The 25037-nt window shown below is 48.1% G+C and overlaps 1 protein-coding gene across 8 annotated transcripts in view; it reads right to left on the bottom strand.

Moving 5' to 3' along the window:
- The window catches only part of SLC4A2 (solute carrier family 4 member 2), a 1509271-nt gene that overhangs the window by 364022 nt on the left and 1120212 nt on the right, over positions 1-25037 (bottom strand). For all 8 annotated transcript variants that reach the window (XM_069645996.1, XM_069645995.1, XM_069646002.1 and 5 more), the window contains one exon: positions 24250-24434. In XM_069645996.1, coding sequence (XP_069502097.1) covers positions 24250-24434 — 185 coding nt within the window. The remainder of the gene's footprint in view (positions 1-24249; positions 24435-25037) is intronic.

Genomic DNA, 25037 nt, shown 5'->3' with positions numbered 1-25037 from the left:
AATAAAAAGGGCCTATACTAAAATGAGAATATTGCCAATCCTTACCTCTAAGTTAGAAAATAGTGTGGGATAATGTTCACCCGAAAAGAAAGAAGTGTTCACAAAATGATAAGTCAGGATGGTATAGCTGGGGTCTCCCTTCCCCACATTTTTAGCACGGGACAAGGCGGGACTCCTAAGCACAACACACATATAGGCTTCTCCAGCACAAATTTACAGTTCTTTTCAGCGAAATCAAGTCCTTTGGTGGCCAAGTCTCTTTCATACAAAGTCTCTTGCATCCGAGGGCCCGATGTGTCAACAATAACAAAACAAAAGTTCCTTTCTGTAATCTTTTATGTTGGGTGATGACTCTTCACCCTTGAAATCGCCTCAACCGGTCTCCAATCCTTCTTGAATGTTAGCCTCCCTCTGTCGGGTTCACTACAGCCTTTTCCTCAAATAATTTTCACCTGTAGTTTTCACGAGTCTCAATGATCTTTTAAACAACCTTTCACTGTGGACATCCTTCAGCCGGGTTCACTCTTGTCAACACAATGTTCACAGGGTTATTATGCTTCACCTGAACTTGCAGGCATCCCCCAGCTGGGTTCACATTTGCCAGATACACAGTTCATCAGAAAGCGGGGTTCCCTTCCCCTAGCTTTCTCTTGGCATACCCTGTGTCGGGTTCACACATGCCTTAGTTCGCAATTTCACAGTTCATCAGAAACCGGGGTTCCCTTCCCCTAGCTTTCTCTTGGCATCCTTCCGTCGGGATCACACTTGCCACGATTCACAAAAAAGTCACTCTAGACCCCTTAGGTTCTCTTCTTACCTAAGCCCGGGTCTCAGCCCCCAGTCATGCTTAACAAAAGTCGATTAATACACTGTTCTCGGATGTGTTACTTGTTACCCTAATTCGTAGGCATCCCTCAGTCGGGTTCACATTTACCACATTTACCACAAACATAGTTCACTTAGTATTCACAATGTGTCAAAGGCTGTACCAAACTGTACAAGGGCTTTTCACTCGACTCTTGTTTGAACACTTTGACATCTTAAATCGGGCTTTCCTAGGGCCTTCTGGTATCGGTAGTTTCAACAAAAGGGGACCAGCCAGAGCCTTTCAAATAAGCGCCCAAGTGATGCTGGACCACTCTGCAGCTGGTCTTTCCCTGGACTTCAAAAGTTCAGTAACACACAAGTTCTTTGTTCATAAATTCTTTCAATTCATATCATGTTGCCGTTTGCAACCTTCGCTCAACACAGTCGGTTTACTATCAGTTCTCCCTCCGACTCACCGGCTGTGATGAACCGCTTGGCGTTTCTTGTCTCTGGAGTCAAGGACTGTATCACGGTAGCAGGTGCCTCTCCCCGCCTTGGTTATCAGTGTGGGAGGGCCATGTGCACCGTTGACATCTGTTACACCGCACACTAGCTGTAGTCCACGGTTTTATGATTCCTTTAACGGAGGCTTCGCGGGTCTGGGCGAAAAGGGCCAGGGCACTTCCCCCCTTGTTGTCCTTTCGGTTCTCGCTGCCTTTCTCCTCCTTTTGAACTGCCTTCCTGGAACAACTACTTCCTTGTGCGTTTTGCCCTGCTCCCAGTGTGCTCTTGTGCTCTGCCTTTTATCCCTATGGGGAAAACAAAGGGCAGCCAGGTGGGTGTAGTTATTGTCCATTGCCTGACTCTGCATGTCCCTTGTGTTGAGACATATCAGGTGAACGGCTCTGGTGTTATATGGATTTATAGCCCTCACAGTAGGTGGTTGGAAAACTTGGAAGGGTGAGATTTGTAGGGTTTGTGAAATGAATGGGAAAGATCGAAAAAATAATAGTTTGAAGATCTGTCGAGGGAATGACTGGGGTAATTGTCTTGATATAAACAGGGGGGGAATTGTGGGAATGGTTTTTGTCCAAGCAGATTGGGAGTTCCGGAAATAATAACCAGAGGGACGTGGAGAAGAAGTACTGGGAGTACTCGGGAAGGCAATAGGAAAACAGGGATTCTGGGAGATGTTGTTTCCTACTGCAACAGGTTTTGGGCTCTTAATAGATTCACCAGATGAGTAGGGGTTATTGGATTCGGGTAAGTGAGATTTATTAGGTGGAAGGGAGGTTGAGTTGGCACAGCCTATAAAAGCCTCAATGACTTCATTCTCCTCCTCCTTCTTTCCCAGTATAATACTGCGCCTCCCCTGGGGAGATCTGATTGTCAAGTGAGACAAGCAGTACTAAGACACCTTTTCTCTACGGTTCCTTCTCACAACCCACCTCCAACTCTGGGTACTGCTCGCTAATCTATGCACAGCATGTGATTCTAAGCAGATTAACAAACATCAGAAGACCTGCATTACTTACCGTAAAAGCATTTCTGATGGTTGTATCTGCTTAGATTCACATGCGCCCACCCTTCCTCCCCGCTTGGATGGAAGGAACATAGATGTCTTATTACTTTCTCTCTTTTCTGTACTTACGTTAGTCATAGGCTCCCTCATGGCAGAAAAAATACAGTCAGAGGGACCTCGACGCGTGAGGGATTTTGGGTACACTACATGTCACTATAGGGATAGTGTTAGACGTCCCCTTTCGACTTTCGAAAAACAAGATGCAATACTCTGCAGTGACCACTGGATGTCGGACTATATGCACAGCATGTGAATCTAAGCAGATACAACCATCAAAAATGCTTTTACGGTAAGCAATTCATGTCATATTGAGTGCATCGTGACGATTTTTGTGTTTGTAACCTGAATCATGTACAAGGGACATCAGAGAGTTCAATTGCAGTGGATTCATAATACCCTGTCATTTTTCCTTTTTGTATGCAAAAAAAAAGCTCTGGTCTTTCTCGAAAAAGGGTGCACTAGCCTTTTTCCCTAGTGGGTTGTAATTTCTCGGTCTGATCGCTAGGGAGTTGCCCTACATTTTTTGGGACCCTGACGTGATCCCAGTGACCCCCGGAAAGACAGAGGATTCCTGGCCTGCGTCTCCCCTGGGGGATTCCCTAAGCATAACACAGGCTCCTCTACCCGGGTGATCCTCCCTCGCCCACCCCCAGGGTTGGGATCTGAGAGCACCAGCACTTCCCTAGCTACCTGAATAAGGGATTCTCGAGGTCTACTTGGGAGAATACCCTCAGGTTTCTTACATCTCCTTCCACCTCATCTACCGTGTCCTATTCCTCTTCTCCTTCATGTGTATAGTCATATTCTTCCTTTGACCTTGCCGTACCATAATCCATACCCACTCTCACCTCCTCCTGTTTTCTCTTTCTCTATTTGCACATCCTTAATAGCTGTGCTATCTATCTGAAACAAAATATCGCCCACCCTCCATTCATCCAAAAAATCACAAAAATGTCTACTTTTCGTACCAGCACCCCGCTATATCGGGTGAGAAGATTCCAGGCCAACAAGGGAATCTACCACAACTAGTTATCATTCTCACGCCGCCCCCCTCCCCTTTAGACTGGACAGAGAGATTCCAGACGCACTATATATACAGAGCCTCAATCCATATTCTTTTTCTTTCATTACACAGCGCTGTCTTCTTCCCTATTAAATCAGGAAAGTGTCCCGTTACTCCACAATCCATAATATAAAACTCAATAAAACTATATACAATACCACATAGTTTTCTAACTCTTCAATTCAATCTCTTCTCACTGCACATATACACTCACTCCCCTTCACACCTCCCAACACTCACACTCTTGCCTCGCACCTTAAACACTCGTGTATAGCCACGTTATGAATGCCATATCATATCATATCGCTTCACTTATTTTTCTCCAAAAGGGGGTGTTCTTACATCTGCGTGTTCACCCAAAGTCCTCCATCACGGGGTCATGTCAACGGTCTGCACAATCCGGGGACAGTGCCCCACTCCAAAGAACAGACAGGAACTCTGATAATATGGCTCCTGTAAACCTCTCAACGTTTGTGCACAGAGGGGACTGGTTGCTGCAGGATGGCACGGTCGCAATCAGATCTAGAATGAGCATCTAGACACTAGTGTTTTGTAAAGGTGTCTACAGAACTCCAGGTTTCCGCTTTGCAAATGGACTCAAGGGGAACATTTGCAATGAAAGCTATGGATGCCCCAGTGCCCCGAGTAGAGTGTGCTCTAGGCTGGAAGGGCAGTTCTCTCTTAGCAAGAGTGTAACAGAGAGTGATGCACTGGACAATCCATCTAGAGCTAGTGGATTTGGACACTGCATCTCCTTCTCTTCCTGCCGCCACTGAGACAAAGAACTGATTAGTCTTTCTTAGTGGACGAGTTCTTTCCATATAAAACATCACCGCCCTGCGCACATGAAGTGTGTGCAGGCTCTTCTCTCTCAAGTTTGAAGGGTTTTGAAAGAACGTTGGTAGTTCTATAGATTGGTTGACATGAAACTTTGAAATGAATTTTGGTGCAAACCTCGGGTGTGTGCGTAGAACCACCTTATCTTTGTGCACTGTTACAAAGGGGTCTAAGATAGAGAGCGCTTGTAGTTCACTCACTCTCCTGATGGAGGTGATAGCTATTAAGAAAGCAGTCTTAAGAGTGAGATCTTTAAGGCTTGCTCTATGCATGGGCTCGAAGGGGGGGCCCATTAGCCTGGTTAACACGATGTTCAGGTCCCATCCGGGAGCTGGGTTAGATATAGGAGGTTGAATCCTTTTCACTCCCTCCATAAAGGCTTTAATAACTGGAACTTTCCACCATGACACCTTGTGTTGTGACGTAGTGTAGGCTGAGAGTGCGGCTAGGTGAACTTTAATGGAATTAAAGACTAGACCTGAGTCCAGTAAGTGAGTCAGGTATAAGACAATATGAGTGGGAGAGCAGTCAACAGGGTTGATGCTCTTTGAGTTACACCAGATGACAAACCGTTTCCACTTACTGGACTAGCAGTAACGAGTGTTCGGTTTCCGTAACTCCCTGAGAATGTCCATGCATCTCTGAGGGAGCTGTAAATGTCCAAATTCTATGACCTCAGGAGCCAGGCTGCCAAGTTCAGGGTCTGCGGGCATGGGTGCAGCGTCAGGCCCCTGTCCTGCGACAACATGTTGTACGGGCATGGTAGTTTCACCAGAGGAGATAGTGACATCTCCATCAGATGAGCGAACCAGGGTTGGCGGGCTCACATGGGGGCCACCAGTTTTCATTGTAACTGGTTCCTGGTGCATCTTGTGCACTATCTTGTTGAGAAGGGGAGTCAGGGAAAAAGCGTAGCCACATTTCCCTGACCATGTTATCCATAGTCTGTTTCCCTTGGAGCGGTTCTGGGTGTACCTGGAGGCGTAATCTTGGCATTGGGTGTTCTCCAGAGTTGTAAACAAGTCGATCTCTGGGAAGCCCCATTCTGCGAAAACGTTGGAGACGATGTTTCCGTGTAAGCACCATTCGTACTCTGTGGGTAGAGGGAAGTCTCTGCTGAATCCGTCTGCCAGAAGATTGAGTTCCCCTGGTACATATTGTGCTAACAGGAACATGTGTTTGAGAGCCCACTTCCAGATGTTCTGGAACAGCTTGAACAGTCCTGGAGAGTGAGTGCCCCCATGCTTGTTCAGGTAGTACATGGCTGTGGTGCTGTCCGTGAGGATCAGATCTGTCTTTCCTTGCAGATGTGTCTGGAAGGCCTTTAGTGCTTTGAAGACCACCAACAATTCCAGTAGGTTTATATGGTTGGATGCTACACTTGACGTCCAAACTCCGTGCACAGTCTGATGGGACAGATGAGCCCCCCATCCTGTGAGGGATGCGTCTGTGGTTAGAGTGGCTTCCACTGCGGGGGTGGTGAAGGACTTCCCCTTCACAAGGTTCTCCCTCGACCACCACTGCAGCGAGAGAACCAGGGCTTGCGTGACAACTACTAGATCGTCCCATTGTCAGCTGGCCTGACATCACTGGCTGTTAAGCCACTCCTGCATTGAGCAAATGCACAGGCGCGCGTGAGGAACCAAGTAAATACATGACGCCATCATTCCTAGCAACCGAATGGCTTTGCGTACCGTCACCTCTCGACCGGCTACATATTGAGGAATCTGAAACAGCATGTTTTGGCCCCTCTCGTTGGAGGGGAAGACAAGGCCGTCCCTTGTTCGAATTGGAGCCCCTAGGAATTGTTTGATTTGGCTGGGGTCTAGACTGGACTTCTTCTCGTTGATGGAGAAGCCCAGGTGGAACAGGAGGTCTATAGTCTTTCGTGTATTTAAGAGGCATGTTTCGTAAGAATCCCCTGTTATGAGCCAGTCGTCGAGGTAAGGATCAACTGGAATGAACAACCTGCGCAGATGTGCTGCTGCCACTGCCAGTACCTTCGTGAATACCCTCGGTGCTGAGGCTATGCCAAAGGGTAGCACTTTGAACTGATAGTGTTTGCCGTCTATCATGAACCTGAGGTATTTCCTGTGCGCTGGCAACATTGACATATGAACATATGCATCTTTCATGTCCAGTGTTGCCATGTAATCCTCCTGTGTGAGCAGGGGGATTACCTCCTGCAGAGTCACCATACGAAGTTTTTGAGGTTTTAGAAATTTGTCCGCTGGGCGCAGATCTAATACAGGGCGCATGGTTAGATCCTTTTTGGGTACAAGGAAGTACACTGAATAAATACCCTCCTTTGCCTGTAACAGAGGCACAACCTCTATGGCTCCTTTTTGCAGCAGCAATTCCACTTACTGAAGAAGGATGAGAAGGTGTTCTGATGTAAGATGTCTTCCCTTTGGAGGTCTGAATGCCCGGGACTCGCTGAACTCGGTACAGTAACCGTGGGCTATAGCTGAAAGTACCCAACGGTCCATGGTAATCCCCTCCCATGCCTGGAGAAAAGATGTTAATGGGCCCCCGACCGGGGATGCATGGGAGGGGACCCGAATTTTTGGGTCATTTAGTGACTGTGGCCAGGGAGCTTCTAGGAGTAGGGCCCCGACCCCTTCGACGTTGGCCTCTCTGAGCATACGGCGTGTTGTAACCACTGGTTCCTTGAGGGGAGGACCAGTTGCTGGCTGAGGTATACTGTTGCTGAGGTATTCGTTGGCCACGAAAAAAGCGCCTACTGCCATATCCACGCTTATTGGGGGGGTCTCGTGATCTGGTCCAGGGTTTTTAAGGTCTCATGCTCCTTTTTCGCAGTTTCCAGTGCGTCGTCAACCGCCTTTCCAAACAAGTTGGAGTCCTCCAGGGGTTTGTTAATGAGGGACGCCTGAGTCTCTGGTTCACTTGAGTGCCTTCTGTAACAGTGGCCAAGAGATGGGTGCGAAGAGGTTCAGGGACTTCCTGAAGGCCTTCGCGCAACAGGCCCCATTGGGCATCAGCGTAACTAGCCAACAGGGTGGTATTGTTGGCAATACGCATAGTGAATGCTGCCAAGGCTTTAATCCTCTTACCGAGAGCATAGAGCTTTTTCCCCTCATTATCAGGGGGTGCTTCACTGGTGGACAGAGGAACCCCCACCCTTTTCCTCGTGGTGGCCACCACCAAAGAATCTGGGATGGAATGACCCCTAATGTATAAAGGATCTGAAGGTGAGAGACTAAAAAGGTTCTCAATCCGTGGGTTAACACCCCTGACTAAGGCTGGTGTAGACAAAGAGGGAATGAGGCACCTCTTGATGGAGGCGAGGAGAGGAATAGCTTGGCTAGCTAGTGGCTTTTCTTTGGATTTTCTCAACAAAATCAACCTCGGGGGCAGTCTCCCCTATATCGATCTGAAAATGTGCAGCCGCCTTGCGTAGCATAGCATTAAACGTGGGCTGATCGTCCACAGGCGAAGGATCTCTGACAGGAGTAGTCTGTGGAGAGGCCAGATCTAAAGCATCAGGGTCAGTTGATGCCCCCGGGGACTGCCATGGCTGTGGCTCACACATGTGGGGGCCTTCTTCAAAGCCCCCTACAGGATTTTGTAGGTCCTCAGTATCTATGAGTTCATCATCTTCCTGAGTGTGAACATGAGGGTCCTCTTCAGTGAGGTCATATGTGTATAGTTCTTCCTCCTGGGGGTCAAAAAGTCTTGGAACTTTGGCTAAAGGGTCTTGAGGGACTACATCCCTTGGCCTTTGAAGTGTAGTGTGCTCAGAAATGGACACAAACCTATCCAGCCTGTTCATACAAGTTTCAAATCCCTCCCTGGTCCAGTGGGAAGACCCAGAACGGTCTAGTGGCGGAAAGGCTTGCTCTTCCACCTCCAGGTGTCGAGATCTCTCCCACAAAGTGGAGGAAATCCCCCTGTCGCCCTCTGAAAAGCCTTCCCGTGGGCCAGATGGTGGAGTAGTACCTTTGGGTCTCTTCTTCGACCTAGGGGAGGGATCCGGCGTTCTCGTTGCACCTTCGCTAGGTCTCGGCGTCTCCTTGACCTTCTCAGCAGGCTTCGGTGACTCCTTCACCAGCCGTTTCTGAGAGTCTTCGGAGACGATCCTGTCACATCTTGGGGTAACTGGCGACTTTGGAACCGATGCAAACAGTGTCCTCCATTGCCGCTTCCATCACATTCCGCACAACGCCGAGTGCAGGTCTAGTCTTTCTGTTGCAGCATGTCCGACGCCGGTTGTTTTCTTTCCGCACATCCGGCATTCGGGCGCGTTACAATGTCCTGTATTCCAGTTTGTCAGCTGTTTGCCTGCGCTTCCCTTGCTACCCGTAGCTTTTTTGGCTTTCCCCTTTTGTTTTCCTTTCTGTCTTTGACTCTGCCGCTCTCTCTCTGCTTTTCCTTCGCTTCACCCTTCCCCTGCTAGACTCTTTCCCTCTTGCCTTTCCTTCCGATCCGCCCGTTTTCCGTTGTTTTCCTTCTGCTCCCTTTCTCGCTCTCCTGTATCCTTCGTGTTCTGTTCCTCCTTTTTTCCCCTGTTGCCTTGACTTCCCGTGTACCGACTCAGCCTGCTTTTGGATTGCTTCGCCTTCGCCCTGTGTTACGTTTTTGGCTCCCAGGATACCAGACCCTCGCCTGTCCCTGGACTGCTTCCTCTTTTCCCCTATACTGTACTTAATAGTCCTTGCTGAGACTTCCTCTACAACGTACCTTTCCGAGGAGTATTTACGTGGTCTGATTCTTCTCCACTTCCTGTTCCGCTGCCGGACCAGACCGTTGTTCACTCCCCATGGATCTTCCTCAAGAGCTACTGGACCCCGAACACTACAACCGGCTCAGTGTGGACTTCCTTGGGGTTTTTTGTGCCACTGGCTTTTTCCCCACATTCAGGTGGCCGCGGAGGATAGCCACAGTTTACCTATAAGGTGACACTGTGGCGTCCTTCCACGGTCGCCCCATCTGCATAAAAAAGAGGAGAGGCCCAGACCCAAAGGAAACCAGAAGCCAGCACTCCGGTGGAAAAACAGAGGTGAGGTGGAAGGGGAGGTGGGAGAGACGGATTCTTCCGTGGAGGAGGAAGACATTACAGACCCTTCTGACAGATCCTCGCGATGCTCTCAGCGACCATCCTCCCATCCAGGGGCTGAACGTGAGTAGTTGTTTTCGGCGGATCCGGAACCTTGACGTTGACTAACACCTTCTTGCGATGCGTCTCGACGGATGATACTTTAGGGGTAGCGCCCTTTGTATTCGACGGCCCGGTCGCTAGGCGCGAATGCGGCTGCGGGGAGGGCTGCCGACCCTTACGGTCGGCGGGGACGGCCGGCTGTGTCGGCGTCTCCGTTGGCGCAGAGGCCTTCTTCGACTTACTCGAAGAATGGCCGGGGGTTGTGTGTTTTGTGACGTGCTTTTGTCCGTCAGCGTCGCCGGGGTGTACATCCCTCAAAGCAGCGCCAGAGCTGTGCCTGTCGAGGCCGGGGACAGACGCCACGGAGCGAGAGTGCTCCGTTGGGGGGTCAACAACCTCCGTTACGGAGGTCGTGTCATCACTTTCACCCTCGTCGCACTCAGTGGTTGCTGCAGCGGGCAAAGAATCAGCCTTCGACATCCCGTATGCTGCTCACCTTTTAACCCTGCGTTCCTTCAGAGTTTTTGGGCGAAGGAGCTTGCAGGCTGCGCAACCAGCTTTGTCGTGTTCGAGGGGCAAGCAGCGGTTACACTGCTTGTGTTTGTCCTTCCACAGGAATTTGCCTTTACAAACTGGGCAAAATCTAAAAGGAGTCCTCTCCATAGCTGAGGACGTAACAAGTGATAACGACCCGGAAGCAAAGGGGGAAGAAAGGGAAAGGCATTCTAGTATGAGACAGAAATGTGCACCCCGGCCCCACTCTCCCTACTGTGTAGGCCAGCGAGGCCGGGCCACGTGGTCGGCAGCATCGATAAGATCACCATCCATCGAAGATCTGGTCTCGGTGGGGATGTGGAATGGCCGTCGAACGAGGGTTGGAGGTGATGTTAGTTAACAATAATTAACAAAATCGACCAAGGGTCGAGCAATGGCAATGTCTCTTACGAGCTCCGCTTAAGGCGACCAGTATTCTAGGCGATAAAAAAACAATATGAGGGACCTTGAAGCATGAGGGATTTTGGGTACACTACACGTCACTATAGGGATAGTGTTACAGACACGCCTATGTCGACGTCCCCTATCGACTTTCGAAAAACAAGATGCAATACTCCGCGGTAACCACTGGATGTCGGACTATATGCACAGCATGTGACTCTAAACAGATTAACAAACATCAGAAACAGTATTAATCCCCCACCCTCATTGGCTACCACCTATATACATGCTAACGGTTACATATAACCCATCCTCCAATTGGTCCCATTGTCTTCTCTCCCATCTTCACCACACATGGGTAACATCCTCATCCATCTTGAAATACACCCTACTTTCAAGCCTAACCACGTGACGGGCACCTGGCTATCAGCATGAACTCAGCAGAAGACTTTGAGATTAGCCTGGACAAAGGAGCCCTTTTCTCATCCCAGATACGTCAGTGCCCTCATCATGCCCTCCCCACTGTGTGGGCATCATTCTTAGTTCTCCCTGGCACAAATCATAGATCATGTTGTCCTCCGTGTTCCCCTTTACCAGTTCCTCTCCTCGAGAGTAAACCTAGTGTCCCCACTAATCAATCCAGTTCACAAAGGATTTGGGCCCATTTCCCTGCACATCTGGTAGTTCAAATGGAATGACCGTCATTCTGAGGGGAGCTAGTGCCTTAAATCTTGGTTCATGTTTTGGCATCCAGAGACTTCTGCCTTCACTCCCAGGAATACGACCTTGGTACTGGGCCGCAGGACTTCGCCTTTTCGGCTGGACACATTACTGCCTAATTGGTTCAAAGGCCTAACTGATGTGGGTATTTGTGCGTATTCCTTGTCATGCTTGGGAATCGGAATGTGACGGTCAAACAAGGGATGAGGCCTTGTTGTTCTGTGTCTTCAAAACACGGCCTGCAAGGATTCAGGCCTACTTCTTAAATGCAACACTACTTCATCTTATATCTATTATACATAATGGGCCTCATTACGACCCAGGTGCTGGACCATGGTGCTATTAGCACCATGGTCCATGCCGGTCTCCGGCATGGTGGATGGCGGCATTACCGCCCCCATCACAAGGTTGGTGGGGGCGGTAATTCCCCATTCCCATTTTGCCCCATAGGGCATAATGGGGATGGGGAAGGCGCTAATTACAGCACCGTAAATTTTAGCTCCAAGGTCCCTTAGCGGGTTGGATTTTAACGCCTGCAAAAAGCAGGCGTTAAAGCCTCCAACCCGCTAAGGGACCTTGTAATCAGGCGCTAATGGTTTAACGGCGCCGACGCTCTTTACGGCGCCGTTAAACCATTAGCGCCAGTGTCGTAATGAGGCCCAATGTATGCTACATACTTCTATTGTAAAGCTACTGGTTAGTTCCCCCCTATGTGTTTTCCCATTCCCACCAATTATTCCCATTCACAGAGCACCCCTACACCGTCTTGTACTCATTCCTCTTATTTCAGTATATTTTTCGCAGTTTAAATCGTCTAGGAGGGGCTGTGATCTGAACGTACATCCCAACATTGTAAAATATAACTGATTGGGGATTGCCACTGGACCCTAAATGCTGGCTGCTCAGATTATTCGAGGATAAATTAATCGAACTGACAGGATTCTTGAATTTTGCAACAACAGTGATCAGATGTGTGGTGATCCACTGGGAAGAGAAAGCAGCTCATAAACCTGAGGCGCATGGATCAGTGACCTGTTCTACTGTTGCAACCAATCCGAAAAGTATGGAAACTTCTCACTTCTGACTAGTAGAGCTAAGAACATTTTGTCCAGGCTTAGGGCATATCTTGATGCTGCAGATCTTCCAAATGGAGTGGTCTGATCTGAGTAGGCTGGGCATAGGCTGATACAATAATGCATTATGATGGAGTAGGGTCTAACCAAAGATCTGAATTAACAGCGGACACTCTCATGACTTTGGGGGGGTGTTCAGAACCAATTGGAATGTCATGTGGGCACTCATTCTGATACTGTATGATGATGTGAGGCTTTCACATTCAGTACCCATATTTGCTCATTATGGCATCATTATGCGTGTTTTTTTTTTGTTGTATCAAGAAAATCATAAAGAATTAAAAAAATAAGGAATCAAGCGTCCTACTAAAAAGAATAGTACATCATATATGGTAGTTTTGTATAAAACTGAGATGAAAGTATGTTTGTGAAATGAATGATAAGTGAATGAGATGAATGAGAAATTATTTGAACACAAAATGCTTATATTTGTGTAACTATTATTTGATGAAAACACTATTTCTGTATATTTCTGTTTTTATTAAGGAATAACTTTTTTGTAAAACTACTTCTGTGAAGTGTTCCATTAAATGTTAACTTCCTTTGTAAATGTTATTTCTTGGTGTGTGATACCCTTTGTAACCCAGATTACTACGGGTAAAAGTATGTTTTGTAAGAAATGAGCACACAGAAAGTGTGTCAGAGTAGAAGCCTAGGGGTAGCTATATACCTTCTATTTGCTTGCACTGTGGGTGGGCCCTTTTATCACGATGGAAATCACCACATTCCTAAAGTGGAGCAAAATGACTACCTATCGTTTGAAGTCGATGAATGGGTCAGCTTCTTTGTGGTCCTTCTTGTTTGTTTTTCGGTCGGAGCAACCATTTTGCTTATGTGAGCTCTGACTCAAAGGCTTTCAAAGGTAGTGATCCAAACATAAAAAGGACAAAGCAAAACGTTAAGATGACCCTAAAACCGAACTACAGAATTCTCAAAAATGAAATTCTGTCTTAACAAATGCCCTGGACTACATGGAATAGTTTGCATTTGATTTGCAGTATTCTATGCACCAAAATTAGCCCCTGCTTTCTAGTGATCCCTTGTACAAAGAAGCAGATTCCACTCCACTTATCAAATCTTTATTTCAATCCCTTGTGCTGCATATGCCAATTTTATTCATGCTTCACTTAACAAGGAACAAGTTACTTACCTGTAACTGTTGTTCTCGGTAAAGAAAAAATCAGTTTCAGTTTCGTTTCTGAACTGTCTTTCTACTAGTAACCAAACTGAAACTGATTTTTTCTTTACCGAGGATTCCCAGCCTGACGACGGGGAATATTCATGAGCATGTGAATCCATGCCAGACCCATGCTGGAGAACAACAGTTTCAGGTAAGTAACTTGTTCCTTCTCCAGCATGTGGTCTGCGTTGGATTCACATGCTCATGAATACAAGAATACATAGCAGTACACACATGCACAACCACAGGAGGTGGCAAGGCTCAACATTAAGCATATCAACAACTCAACATTATGCATCTCTTACTTCCTCACCAGGCTCACCTTCAAGCGAACAGGTTGCGCAGCACTGCCTGGCCGACTCTGGACTCCTCCCTGGAATCCCGGCCGACGCAGTAGAAACTCGTGAAGGTGTGCGTCGACCTCCACGTAGCAGCCCTGCAGATGTCCAGCAAGGGCACACCAAACAGGAACGCTGTGGTAGCAGCGATTGCTCTGGTTGAATGGGCTCTTCGACGGCCAGGCAACAGTCGGTTTGCCAACCGGTGACAGTGCATGATGCAGCCGGAGAGCCACCGGGAAATGGAAGCCTTTGAGAGGGCCCTCCCTTGGTTCACAGGTCCAAAGTTCACAAATATCTGTGATGTCTTCCGAAGGGTCTTTGTGCGGTCCACGTAGAACTTTAGCGCTCTAGCCACATCCAGCGAGTGCAAAGTCCTCTCGGCCGGCGACGAAGGCGATGGAAAGAAAACAGGTAACACCAAGGGCTCGTTGAGATGGAAGTCCGACGGCACCTTGGGCATGAAGGAGGGGTGCGACCTCAGCACTACCCTTGTCTCGTGGAATGTCAGGTATGGAGGTTTACATGAGAGGGCCTGGATCTCTCCCACTCGTCGTGCGGAGGTGATGGCCACAAGAAACGCTGTCTTCCACGATAGGAACTTCAACGGTGCCGAATGCAGAGGCTCGAAAGGCGGTCCCATGAGCTTGCTCAGTACCACGTTGAGGTCCCACGCCGGGGCCGGAGCCTTCACCGGAGGGAATGACCGGAACAGTCCTTTCATGAACTCCTTCACCAGGCGATGGGACCACAGAGATGATCGCCCCAGAGTTCTGGTATAGCGGGAAATCGCTGCTAGATGGACCTTGATGGAGGCATGAACTAGCCTCGCCTTGCCCAGCGATAGTAGGTAAGGCAGCACTTGAGGGGCTGTAATCCACAGAGGGTCAATCTTCTGTGCACGGCACCAGACAGAGAACCTCTTCCATTTGTGTGCATAGCACTTGAAGGTCAAGGACGCCCTGGCCTTTGCAAGCACCTCCTCGCAGTCTGCCGGGATATTATATCCTCCGAACTCTAGTGCTGCAGGAGCCAGGCCTGCAAGTTCAGCGACCCCGGGTCGTGGTGGAGGATGGCGCCTCCTTCTCTGGCGAGAAGATCTGCATCCATCGGCAGTTTGACTGGGGGGGACGCTGACATGTCCAGAAGGTCCGGGAACCAGATCTGCCTCATCCACACCGGTGCGACAAGGATCATCCTGCACCAGGACCGTCTGAGTTGACTGATGAGTCGCAGCAGCAACGGCAACGGTGGGAACGCATACAGGAACAGGCCGTCCCAGGGGAATGAGAAGGCATCACCCATGCTCCCTGGCTGGGGAAACCTGCTGGCGAACCTCTGGCACTTGGCGTTCATCGCCGTCGTGAATAGATTGATCTGGGGATTGCCCCATCGTCGGAATAGGAGATCCACTTGATCCTGCATCGAGAGCAGCTCCTTGCTGAGAGAGTCGGCTGTTAGGCAGAATCCTGTGCAGTGCCCTTAGGGACCACTACACACAATTAAGACTACAGTTGGCAATACAAGTTTTACCTTCGGTACAAGCCTGTACTACAATGTCAGAGTGGTAGCAGTGGCGGAGCAGCCAGGCTTATCTCAAGAGTATATGAGCAGTAGCAGAGATTACACAGAGGGACTACAATTACGGTGACTCAAGCAAACACTGACTCAAGGTTTCAGGTAAAAATATAAGTACATTTATTTTTAAACCATTCGTTATAAACACAACACTTCTATTAACCTCAAATAAAAACCACACGTTAAATATACTACAACTAACCAATTCACTTTGTACAGTAAGACTCAAGGTAAGTACCCTGTGTTTGAATGAACCGGTGTTACGAACAAAACACGTTACCGCGAATACGATTGCAATCACTTTTTGACAGTTCGGTCTACTAAATAAACACGTATCCGTGACATGAAATGCTACCGGGGCAAAAACACACTTAGCACCTGAGATACCCAGAGGGAGTTGGAGGCAAAAATGACAGGCAATATTTTGGTTAGGCAGGCAGAATCAAGAACCACTTAGAGGCATGAGTTCAAAAGTCAAAGGGCCGGAGCCAGGGTCGAAAGACACCGGGGCCTGTTGCCGAAGATCACACAGTCAGACAGTTCACGATTCAACATAGCCAAAAGTACTTCGATATTGTCAATGTTCGGAAGCAAAAGTTATAAGAAGGAGGGAAGACAAGGGCAAGCCTTGGAAATGAAGAAAAGGGATTCACCCAGTTTCCTCAAGTAGAACACAGTACCTTGTTCCAATGGTGCAGCTGGTGCCCTGACAGTTGTTCCTGTTCGTTTCCCGCAGACCCACGATTCCTGGAGCTTTGTTGTGAAGGAGGACGTCTGAAGGGAGTCTGCACCACACAGGGATGAAGCCGGCAGCAGCAACGAGGAATAAAAGATGCGGTCCTTAAAAACAGGAGAGGCTCTTCAGGTGGCTATCCGGACCACTACAGCAGCGTGCAGCGATTTCGACCAAGGGAGAGGATCCTCTGGCTGTGGAAGACGAGCTGGTTATCCCCACCAAGCTCAAGGAAAGAAGACTCCGGACTGGATCTTATCTGAGTCGTTGAAGGAAAGATAGCTCAGGACTGCAGCAGGGCTTCCCCAGGACGGGGCAGTTGCAGCAGCCGTTGTTCTCTCCGTTTCTCTTCGGTTCCTTGTAGTTCCAGTGGTGACTCTCTGACTTCTAGCCCAAGAGACCTGCCTTTTATGCGAAAAACCCCCATTCACACAGCCTGGCTATCAATCACCCAGCAGGGGGGTTGTCCAGCCCGGACAACTACCCTGGCCAATCATGACAAAGTGTGACTTGGGTTTCCTAGGATACCCTGTACAGGGGGTGACTACACCCCTCCCTCACATTCAGCCCACCTAGACACCCAGGCGCCTTGAGGAGGGCTTCTGAGCAGAAGCCCGCCAAAAGACAGTGAACAAAGAATGCAAACCTAGTTTGCCGCGCAAAGTAAGACACAAGAAGGACTTTAACAAAAAGAAATGGCGAATAAACCCAACCAGAGCTAAAAGAAAGACAATTTGGTCAAGCGGGTTTATGTTCGAGGCTAATATAATGGCCAAGAACAGTACCACGTTTATCTAATATAATCGCGGTAGAAAGGTTAGGGTAGATACCACTGCCACCAGCCAAGTCTAAATGTTAAAAGAGCGAAACAATGCTCTAGGAGGTACAGATAAAAAGTGATACGAATTAACCCTTTCCAGTACTCCATGGAAGATGGGGTGTACTGGATCTGTGGTAGATTGACTAAGTAAAGTTAATGTTAACTTTACCCTTTTCCGGGGGACGGTAGTCGCCTCAGAAATGGAGTCGAGGGAAGTCTCAAAGACAACCCTGTGCCACGCCACTGAAGGTGCTGTGTGACACACAAAAAGAAGGGGGCTACTGAAGTGGTGTACCTCGCTACTCTTTCCCATCTGGTAAGCGTCTACAATGGGGTCCTTAATCCCAGTCTTTTTGGATGACATTGGTCACGTTTCACACTCCGGAGGGTTTGATAAGTTTTGGGTAGCTTTACACTTTGATACCCTGTTTGGCGATTGTCCACGCCCAGTTGTTCTAACAGTGGGGTTTTTCAAGGTTTATCTATTCTGGGTTCCTTCCTTGATTCGAGACTTACTTGGCACTATATCACACTGTTCACTTTTGGCGACGGTATAGAGACTCAGGGTTGCTGTATGATTCAAAGAGATTAGAAGGTTCTTGTACGGTGAGGGTCCCACTCACAGAGGTTTGTTCTCTTCATTTTCTTTTCTATAGATATGACATTGGTCTTTTGATTATAAATGATTCATCAATGTTAGTGGTCCGAGTTTGTGGAAAGGAGCCACATTAAGGGACTTCTTCTTCTGCATTTCCGAACTTATTACGGAGTTCTTTTCCTAAGTGATTACGGATCTGGTTACATTCAGGTGAGCTGTTTTTACGACCTCACACACTTTCAGTTCCCTTTGGAACAATTGCATCTCTCGAACTAGGGTTTTGTGCTCTTTTGAAAAACACTGATATAGGTTTTTCATGTATTTATTACAGGTTCACAGCTACATTCTAGCTGACCACAACCTGATTTACTGGCGTTGTGAGCCCCCACGAGCACCACAAAAGGTAATATTACCCATTGTCTGGTCCTCTTATTCACCCATAGGGGAACATGACAGATACACCCTAGCTATAGATCTAGCTCCTTATCTGTCCATTTTTCTTTTAACCTACAGGTTGCACGTGTACATTATACTGTTCCACTTTTATAACAGTTGAAGATTTTAATTTGGATTTTTGTGATTTTGACAACCCTCCTGATGAATGTTCTCTGAGTAAACTCCCTAAGACACCTTCCTGGATGTATACAGGAATACAACAACTTGTGTTATCGAATATTAATTAGAAACTGATACATAGCCAGTAGATTGCTGAATGTATTCGACATTTTGTGTTACCTGAACATTTGTTTGGAATTTACGAAATCCTTGTGTTATATGCTGATCTTAATAGATATTTTGTATAGGAATTATTTGATTATTAGCTGCATGAATCTTATATTTTTGATGTACATTCAATTAAAGTTTATATCTGTTTTTTTATGAATCCCAGTACTCTGTGTAACCTGTTCTACTAAGCTTTGTCTCCTATATATATTGATGTACTTCAGAGTCCACAATCACAAAAACAGGTAGAAACACATAGCAAAACACAGGTAAGAGGGGGGGAAAAAGCTCTCACTCTTACCAAGTGGAAAAAAAATAAACTCCAGAAGTCCAGCAAAGCTGCTGGGGGACTCACTAGGTGAGGGAAATTAGCCATAGATGAGAATTCTCCCTAACACTGGCAATGGTGTTCTTTATTCCCGCCAGATGGAAGGGTACCAGAAACATCCCTTGGGCGACGGCCCAGTGCCACAGATCCTGGGCTTCCTTGGAAAGGGCTGGGGATCTGGTGCCCCCCTGCTTCTGGATGTAGAACATCATGGTGGTGTTGTCGGTGAAGACCCTTACCACCTTGCCCTTGAGGGACGGAAGGAACGACCTGAGGGCAGAACACGGCTCGGAGCTCCAGGACATTGATGTGTAGTGACCTCTCCTCCGGGAGCCAAAGGCCTCCTGCGTGAAGATCTTCGGTGTGCGCTCCCCATCTCTCCAGGGAGGTGTCTGTCGTCACCGTTTCCTGATGCGCCGGGTCGCTTGGCGGAAAGTCTCGTTGAGTGCGATCCTGTCTTCGAAGCTGCCTGCCACTTGCATCCAACGGGCGTCGAGGAACTCCTGCAGTGGTCGCATCCGCAGTCTGCATAGGCGCACGAGGACATCATGCAGAGCAGGGACTTGATGGACCTCACCCTGGCCACGTCCATGGTCAACAGCCGTTGTACCTTGACCAGGATGGCCTTCGTCCTTTCCTCCGACGGTGAAGCCAATCGCGCCAATGTGTCGAGCCTGGCTCCCAGGAACAGGGCGACTTGCGACGGTACCAAGTGGGATTTCGCGAAGTTGATCGAGAATCCCAGATCCGTGAGCAGTTGGACAGTCTTTGCTGTGTGATCGATGGCAAGTTCTCTTGACTTTGCTCGGATGAGCCAATCGTCCAGGTAGGGGTAGACGTGGATCCCCTGCAGGCACAGCCGCGCCGCCACTGGTGCTAAGTACTTGGAGAACACCCTGGATGCCGACTCCAATCCGAAGGGAAGGGCCTTCAACTGATAGTGCCGCCCTTGGACCACAAATCGCAGGAATTTTCGATGTCCTTTTAGAATGGGGATGTGGAAGTAGGCATCCTCCAAGCCCAGCGACGATAGGAAGTCGCCTTCCTCCAGCTGTCCCAGGACGTGCTGGAGGGTGACCATCCAGAACTTCTGGGACTTGAAGTACTTGTTTAGATGACGAAGGTCTAGGATGGGTTGCCAACCGCCGGTCTTCTTCCGGACGAGGAAGTATCGCGAGTACACTCCAGAGCACCGGAGCCTCTTTGGGACGAGCTCGATGGCACCCTTTCTTAGTATCGCTCATACCTCCAGCACCAGTTGAGGGACATGGTTTTCCTTCCTGGCTAGGGGTGGAATACGGGGACACCTCTTTTGAAATTCCAGAGTGTGTCCGCGGGCCAGGGCATCCAGCACCCAACGGTCGGTGGAGATGGACTCCCACACGCTGACGAATTTCGCCAGCCGGCCTCCCACCGGGGTGCTCAGGTGGGGGCCCGACACCAAGGCCGGTTCAATCCTGTTTCGTTGCGACCTTGCCGCCTTGGCCTCTTTGCCGACGATGATGGGATCCTCCTGTCTTGCCACGTCCTCTGTAGGCCTCCTGCGACGAGGAACAGGCTGCTTGGCGGTACGACGAGGAACCGCCGCCGAATCCTTTGGCGGCACCTTGCTTGCCTCCGGAGCTCCTTCTCCATGTGCATTTTGTCTTCGTGAAAGCAGTAGAGGCATCGAGAGTGCTCATCCTCCTTGAAGACATTATGTAATCCACATCCAGGGCAGATTCTGAAAAGCTTGGATCCGGGCGTCGTTTCCTTTGTCCTGGGCCACGTCCACGCGGGATAGGCCTCAAAGATCTTCCGGAATCCTCCAAGAAGTGAACATTTGATGAAAATTCGCCCTTGAGGGACGTAGAAAGTTCCGAAATATCCCGTTGATCAGAAGTAGAATCGGTGGAGTTTAAGGCTCGGTTGAGAATAAACTCATTGAAAAATCGCAAAAGGCAGTAAAAGCTCGAGAGCTATAGCACGAGGACTCCCAACACTTGAACGTGTGGTAAAAATCTGAAGATGGCTGCCAGAGGAGGGGCTTAGGTAGAGGGCAGTCATTGGCTGGGGGCAGTATGACCCAGAGATCAGTGATTGGTTACTAGTAGAATGACAGTTCAGAAACGAAACTGAAACTGATTTTTTCTTTAACGAGGATTCCCAGCCTGACGATGGGGAATATTCATGAGCATGTGAATCCATGCCAGACCCCATGCTGGAGAATAATAACTACTCAGGAATGGCTGTGCAGTTACCAAGTGGTAGTCGATATAGATGGTATGGGTTAATGCAGACTGGTTAGCATTGACCTTCAAGATGAAGTTTCCACCATCACACACAATCTAAAAGTTATGTAAATGTCAGTGTTCCCTGCTCCAGTTCAGGTGGTTTATTGCCAGGCCTGGTCTGGTTTCCTCATGGATCCAATCAGTAGCACTGCACACTCCAGAAAAGCCAGCTCGGCGCTAAGCAATGTGTAAACTAGCCTTGCCGTACACAATCCACGTACGTCTGGGAGAAGTGTTGAGCAGCAGTTGACAAGAATACATTATACTTATAATTGTTCTTTTATGAAACGCTTAATACCAACGAGTGGTTTCTAAGCGCATGATCGGGCTTCGAACCTGTGTTTCACTGCGTTGCTTCCAAGACAAACACGTTGCTTCTGAGCTATCCTTCCTCACATTGGTGACCAGGCATAGGCCATATGACTGCACTGGCTAATATCTTCCTTTTTTTTAAAACACTCAGCAGCAAAAAAAAAATGCAAATGCAAAAATAAAATGTTAATGTGAGCATCTGGAGTGTATATGGTTGAATGGAATCGAACAGAATGTTTGTTGAGAGTGTACCTGAGTGAGTGATAGCCGAGTATTCTCAGAGAACCAGTTGGTGCTTGGGAGCTGAATGTGATGTTGTGTCTGGTAGCATTCTTCACCTCAATGTATCCTGAAATCTAACCTGTAACTAAGAGGAGGAATGCATCTAGGTGAAACTGAACCCGAGGCTCCCATGTGATCCTTGCACCGGTTATATTTGGCGAAAAGAAGGGAAAGAAACCAGAGGTACTCAAGTAAGAAGATGCTAAAATGTGGGTGCAGCCGTGAACACCCACTGCTCCTCGACCATAACCATATCATCACCACCACTTAGAAACTTCACCAACTCAGGCAAGTCTGGGTGAACCTCCACAAAAAAGTAAACAACTAAAAAGGGAACACATTCAAGGGAGCAGCAGTGCTCTTGTTGTGAGCCACAGCGGTCTGCCATTGAGGGAGGACATTGCCCCTCCTTTCCCCATCTGTTGCAGCATCCTTGAAAAGGGACTGACCACTGAAGTCGGCAAAGGCGAGTGACGTAGAGTACCCCACCAGTCATTCTGCCCGCAGAGCTGCTCACAAGGTCAATGGGACATCGGTACCAGCCGTACTGTACAAAAGCCGTTAACAACGTTGCATCTGGGCGTTGAGTGCTCAAGAAACATGCTAGGGCCTGAAAGTAAGTGTCCCGGGTGGCCCACTGACATCTCAACAGTCACACACTGCCAGCCCCGCATGCACCCCTCATCTTGCACCACTGGCGTGTTTTGAAATGGGATGCGCGCCCATTCCCAATGCACACCTGGAAGTATACTGGGGAGTGCCACCCTCTGTGACATATCAGGAAGACAGAGTCTGGTGAAATGGATAAAGGAATGCGCATAAGGCTAACAAGATGTCACTCTGATGTTTATTTCACTAGATGAGAGTGGCTTTCTTTCATAATGGATCGCAAAGTTCCCGCTTCACCATGTTGCCCAACCTCATTTATGCCTTGGTCTTGCAGTATTCGGAATTCAGAAAGTGGGTTATTGAATGCCTTTTGGTACGCTACACCAGCATTTTGCATAGGATGCTCTCATTGCAGCTTGTGTTGCTCTAGTGTAACAGTATCAGAGATGTTTTAGACCTTTCACGTTTCACAAGACTTGCCAAACTGCCCTCAATATCCTTTTTAGACCTGCAGGCCGAGCCACCAACATCTCCATTATGAAAGCCAGAGTTTAGGGACAAGGCTTCTGCAGGGAACTTACATATACCTCCCTTTCCCAATTATACTGACTGAACTTCAGGTTTGTGAGAATTCTAATACATCATGGCAAACATTAGCGCACATGCTAACTGACCAGGAATGTTCAAGTGTAGGTATATGGCAACAAGTTTGATTGCCATGTTTGCCCTTTTTGAGTATTCCTGCTTGGTTGCCTTGCAAACATGCTATTGTCCAGTTACTTGGTGTTTGTTCATTTGGGAACTGCCTTGGCAGAATTAACCTTCCACAGTTGAGAAATTGCATACATGTCTTACGCTAGGTTTACCATTCACTTGCATAATATTGAACTGGTGGTGAGGGGGTACGGACTGTCAGCAGTGCTATGCTCTGGGGATACAGGACACGTCTTCATGTACAGTAGATTGTATTGCTTTGCATGATGCATTAGCTCCACAGCACTAAGAAGGAGGAGAGCATGGAGAGTGAATGCAAATAGTGGGATCTTTTTAGAGTTACAATGCATCGGCTCCACAGCAAGTACAAGGAGAGCCTGTAGTGCGGAATGCAGGTTGTGGTTTTTGCTAGAGTTCATGATGAGTCTGCTTTGTGGCAATGAGTACAAGGAGTGACTGGAAAGTACATGCACGTTGTAGTTGTTTCTAGAGTTCAATGCACTGGCTGCAAGGAGAGCCATGAGTTTGCATCCACAGTGCAGTTGAGCTGTGAAGGTTTACAGCCCACGTTACCCACTGCTTTGCCTAGTGTATCCTCCCTTACCTTCCTCGCCACCCAACAGCTTTAGAGGATGGTGGGCGTGTTCTCCGGCCCTGCTAGTCTTTAGGTGGCGCAGCTCTAATTTACCCTCAGGAAAGATAAGTACCCATGGTATTAGAGAGTTGGCCATCATCTGCCCCCCTTCTTTTGCCTGCACTCAGTTGTGTGTGGGGGCTGCTTCAGGTGTCCCCACTCTCTGGTATGACTGTATGAGTGTCAGAGGGAGCTGTCTGGCACTGTGGGTGTGAATGTGTGGAAAGGAGGGCGGTGTTGTATTCTGTTAATGTGTGCATCTGAGTGTATAACAAGGCTGTATGGAACGGAAGGGAATGTTGAGAGTGTTACCTCAGTAAGTATTGGCTGAGTTTTCTGAGAAAGTCTGTTGGTGCCTGGGTTTCTGCCTCCTCTATGTATTTTGAAGTCCAACCTGTAACTAATGGTGTCTCTGGTGGGTTTCTGCCTCTATGTATTTTGGGGTCCAACCTGTAACTAAGTGGAATACATCTGCGAGAAACTGTACCTGAGGATTACTTGTGATCCTTGAACAGGTTATCACAACTCCCATTATCTTGCAGGTCGAAGGAATACTACCTTCCCTAGTATATTATCCATCTGTTCTCCACATGATACAAAGTAGCTGTGAAATATCCACTAAAACAGTTCTATTAGAAGATAGCCGATACTGGATCTGGCTGACCTTTGATAATTTATTCCAGTTCATGATTGCTTAAGTGCTCACAGGGATTTCTATGAGGAAATCAGTTGCTCACATTTTCCTGAAGACACATTTCCTTAATAGGTAGATGTTGCTCTCATTTCTGATGTATATGAATGCACAGTTACGGCATGTATAGTTAACTCTACTGTTTTCCATGGTTTTCACTCTTGCACAGCCTTCGGTCATCATGAAGTTTAGCCCTCGTATTACCCTCTTGATCCAAACTTAACTCATCTCTCACATACCTTATCAGACATGAGAGTGGAAATGGAGCGTCCGATCTCATGGTAATCCATGTTACTGTGGATGGGACCCAGCAGCACAAACAGGAACCGCACAGGGATGGATACCTCCAGAACTGAGTCCAACTCCACTGCTTCTCGAAGTCGAACAAATGCCATTGTCGGCTGGTCCAAGAATTCCACACAACCTGCCAGAGGAGACACAAGCCCATTAGAATTACCATTTCTTAATCACATACAAGTCATAATACACTGACTGCATAAAATACATCAGCATAAGCTTCATGTTACATTATTGCAGCCGCTTACCACGGGATGGTTGATGTGGAGGTAGGCCAGAAAATCGATTAACTACACAGGATCTGTCTCTACCTTTTTTCATACAGACTGAGACATTTACCTGAGGCCAGGGCAGTTTCTAGTCCATTTGGTGCCCAGGACGAAACACTAGGAATGTGTCCCCCCACGCCCATCCTGTGCGCCACTCCCACTGCACCCTGCGCCCCACTCCCAAACTACACAGTTAAGGAACGCCTACCCAAAGTCAAACAGTCCGTCACACAAAGAATGAATTGCCATTTGCAACGGTGGACCACTTTTGAAGTGGTGCCCAAGAAAATGTTATGCCCCAGTCCCGCTTAGGCTGCAGATAATGAGGACTGGGAACACCAAGAGACCACAACCTAAGCCAAAAGGGCAATGACAAGGAGACAGCTGAACCCAATAAACAATCACTTTAAAATTCTTCAAATGGGAATCAAGTGTATCCTTTGATACTGTAAAGTCTGACT

Source organism: Ambystoma mexicanum, chromosome 2p (genome assembly GCF_040938575.1).
Source record: "Ambystoma mexicanum isolate Mex_15411 chromosome 2p, UKY_AmexF1_1, whole genome shotgun sequence".
NCBI classification, from domain to species: Eukaryota; Metazoa; Chordata; class Amphibia; order Caudata; family Ambystomatidae; genus Ambystoma; species Ambystoma mexicanum.
This window is presented reverse-complemented; position numbering and strand designations above follow the sequence as displayed.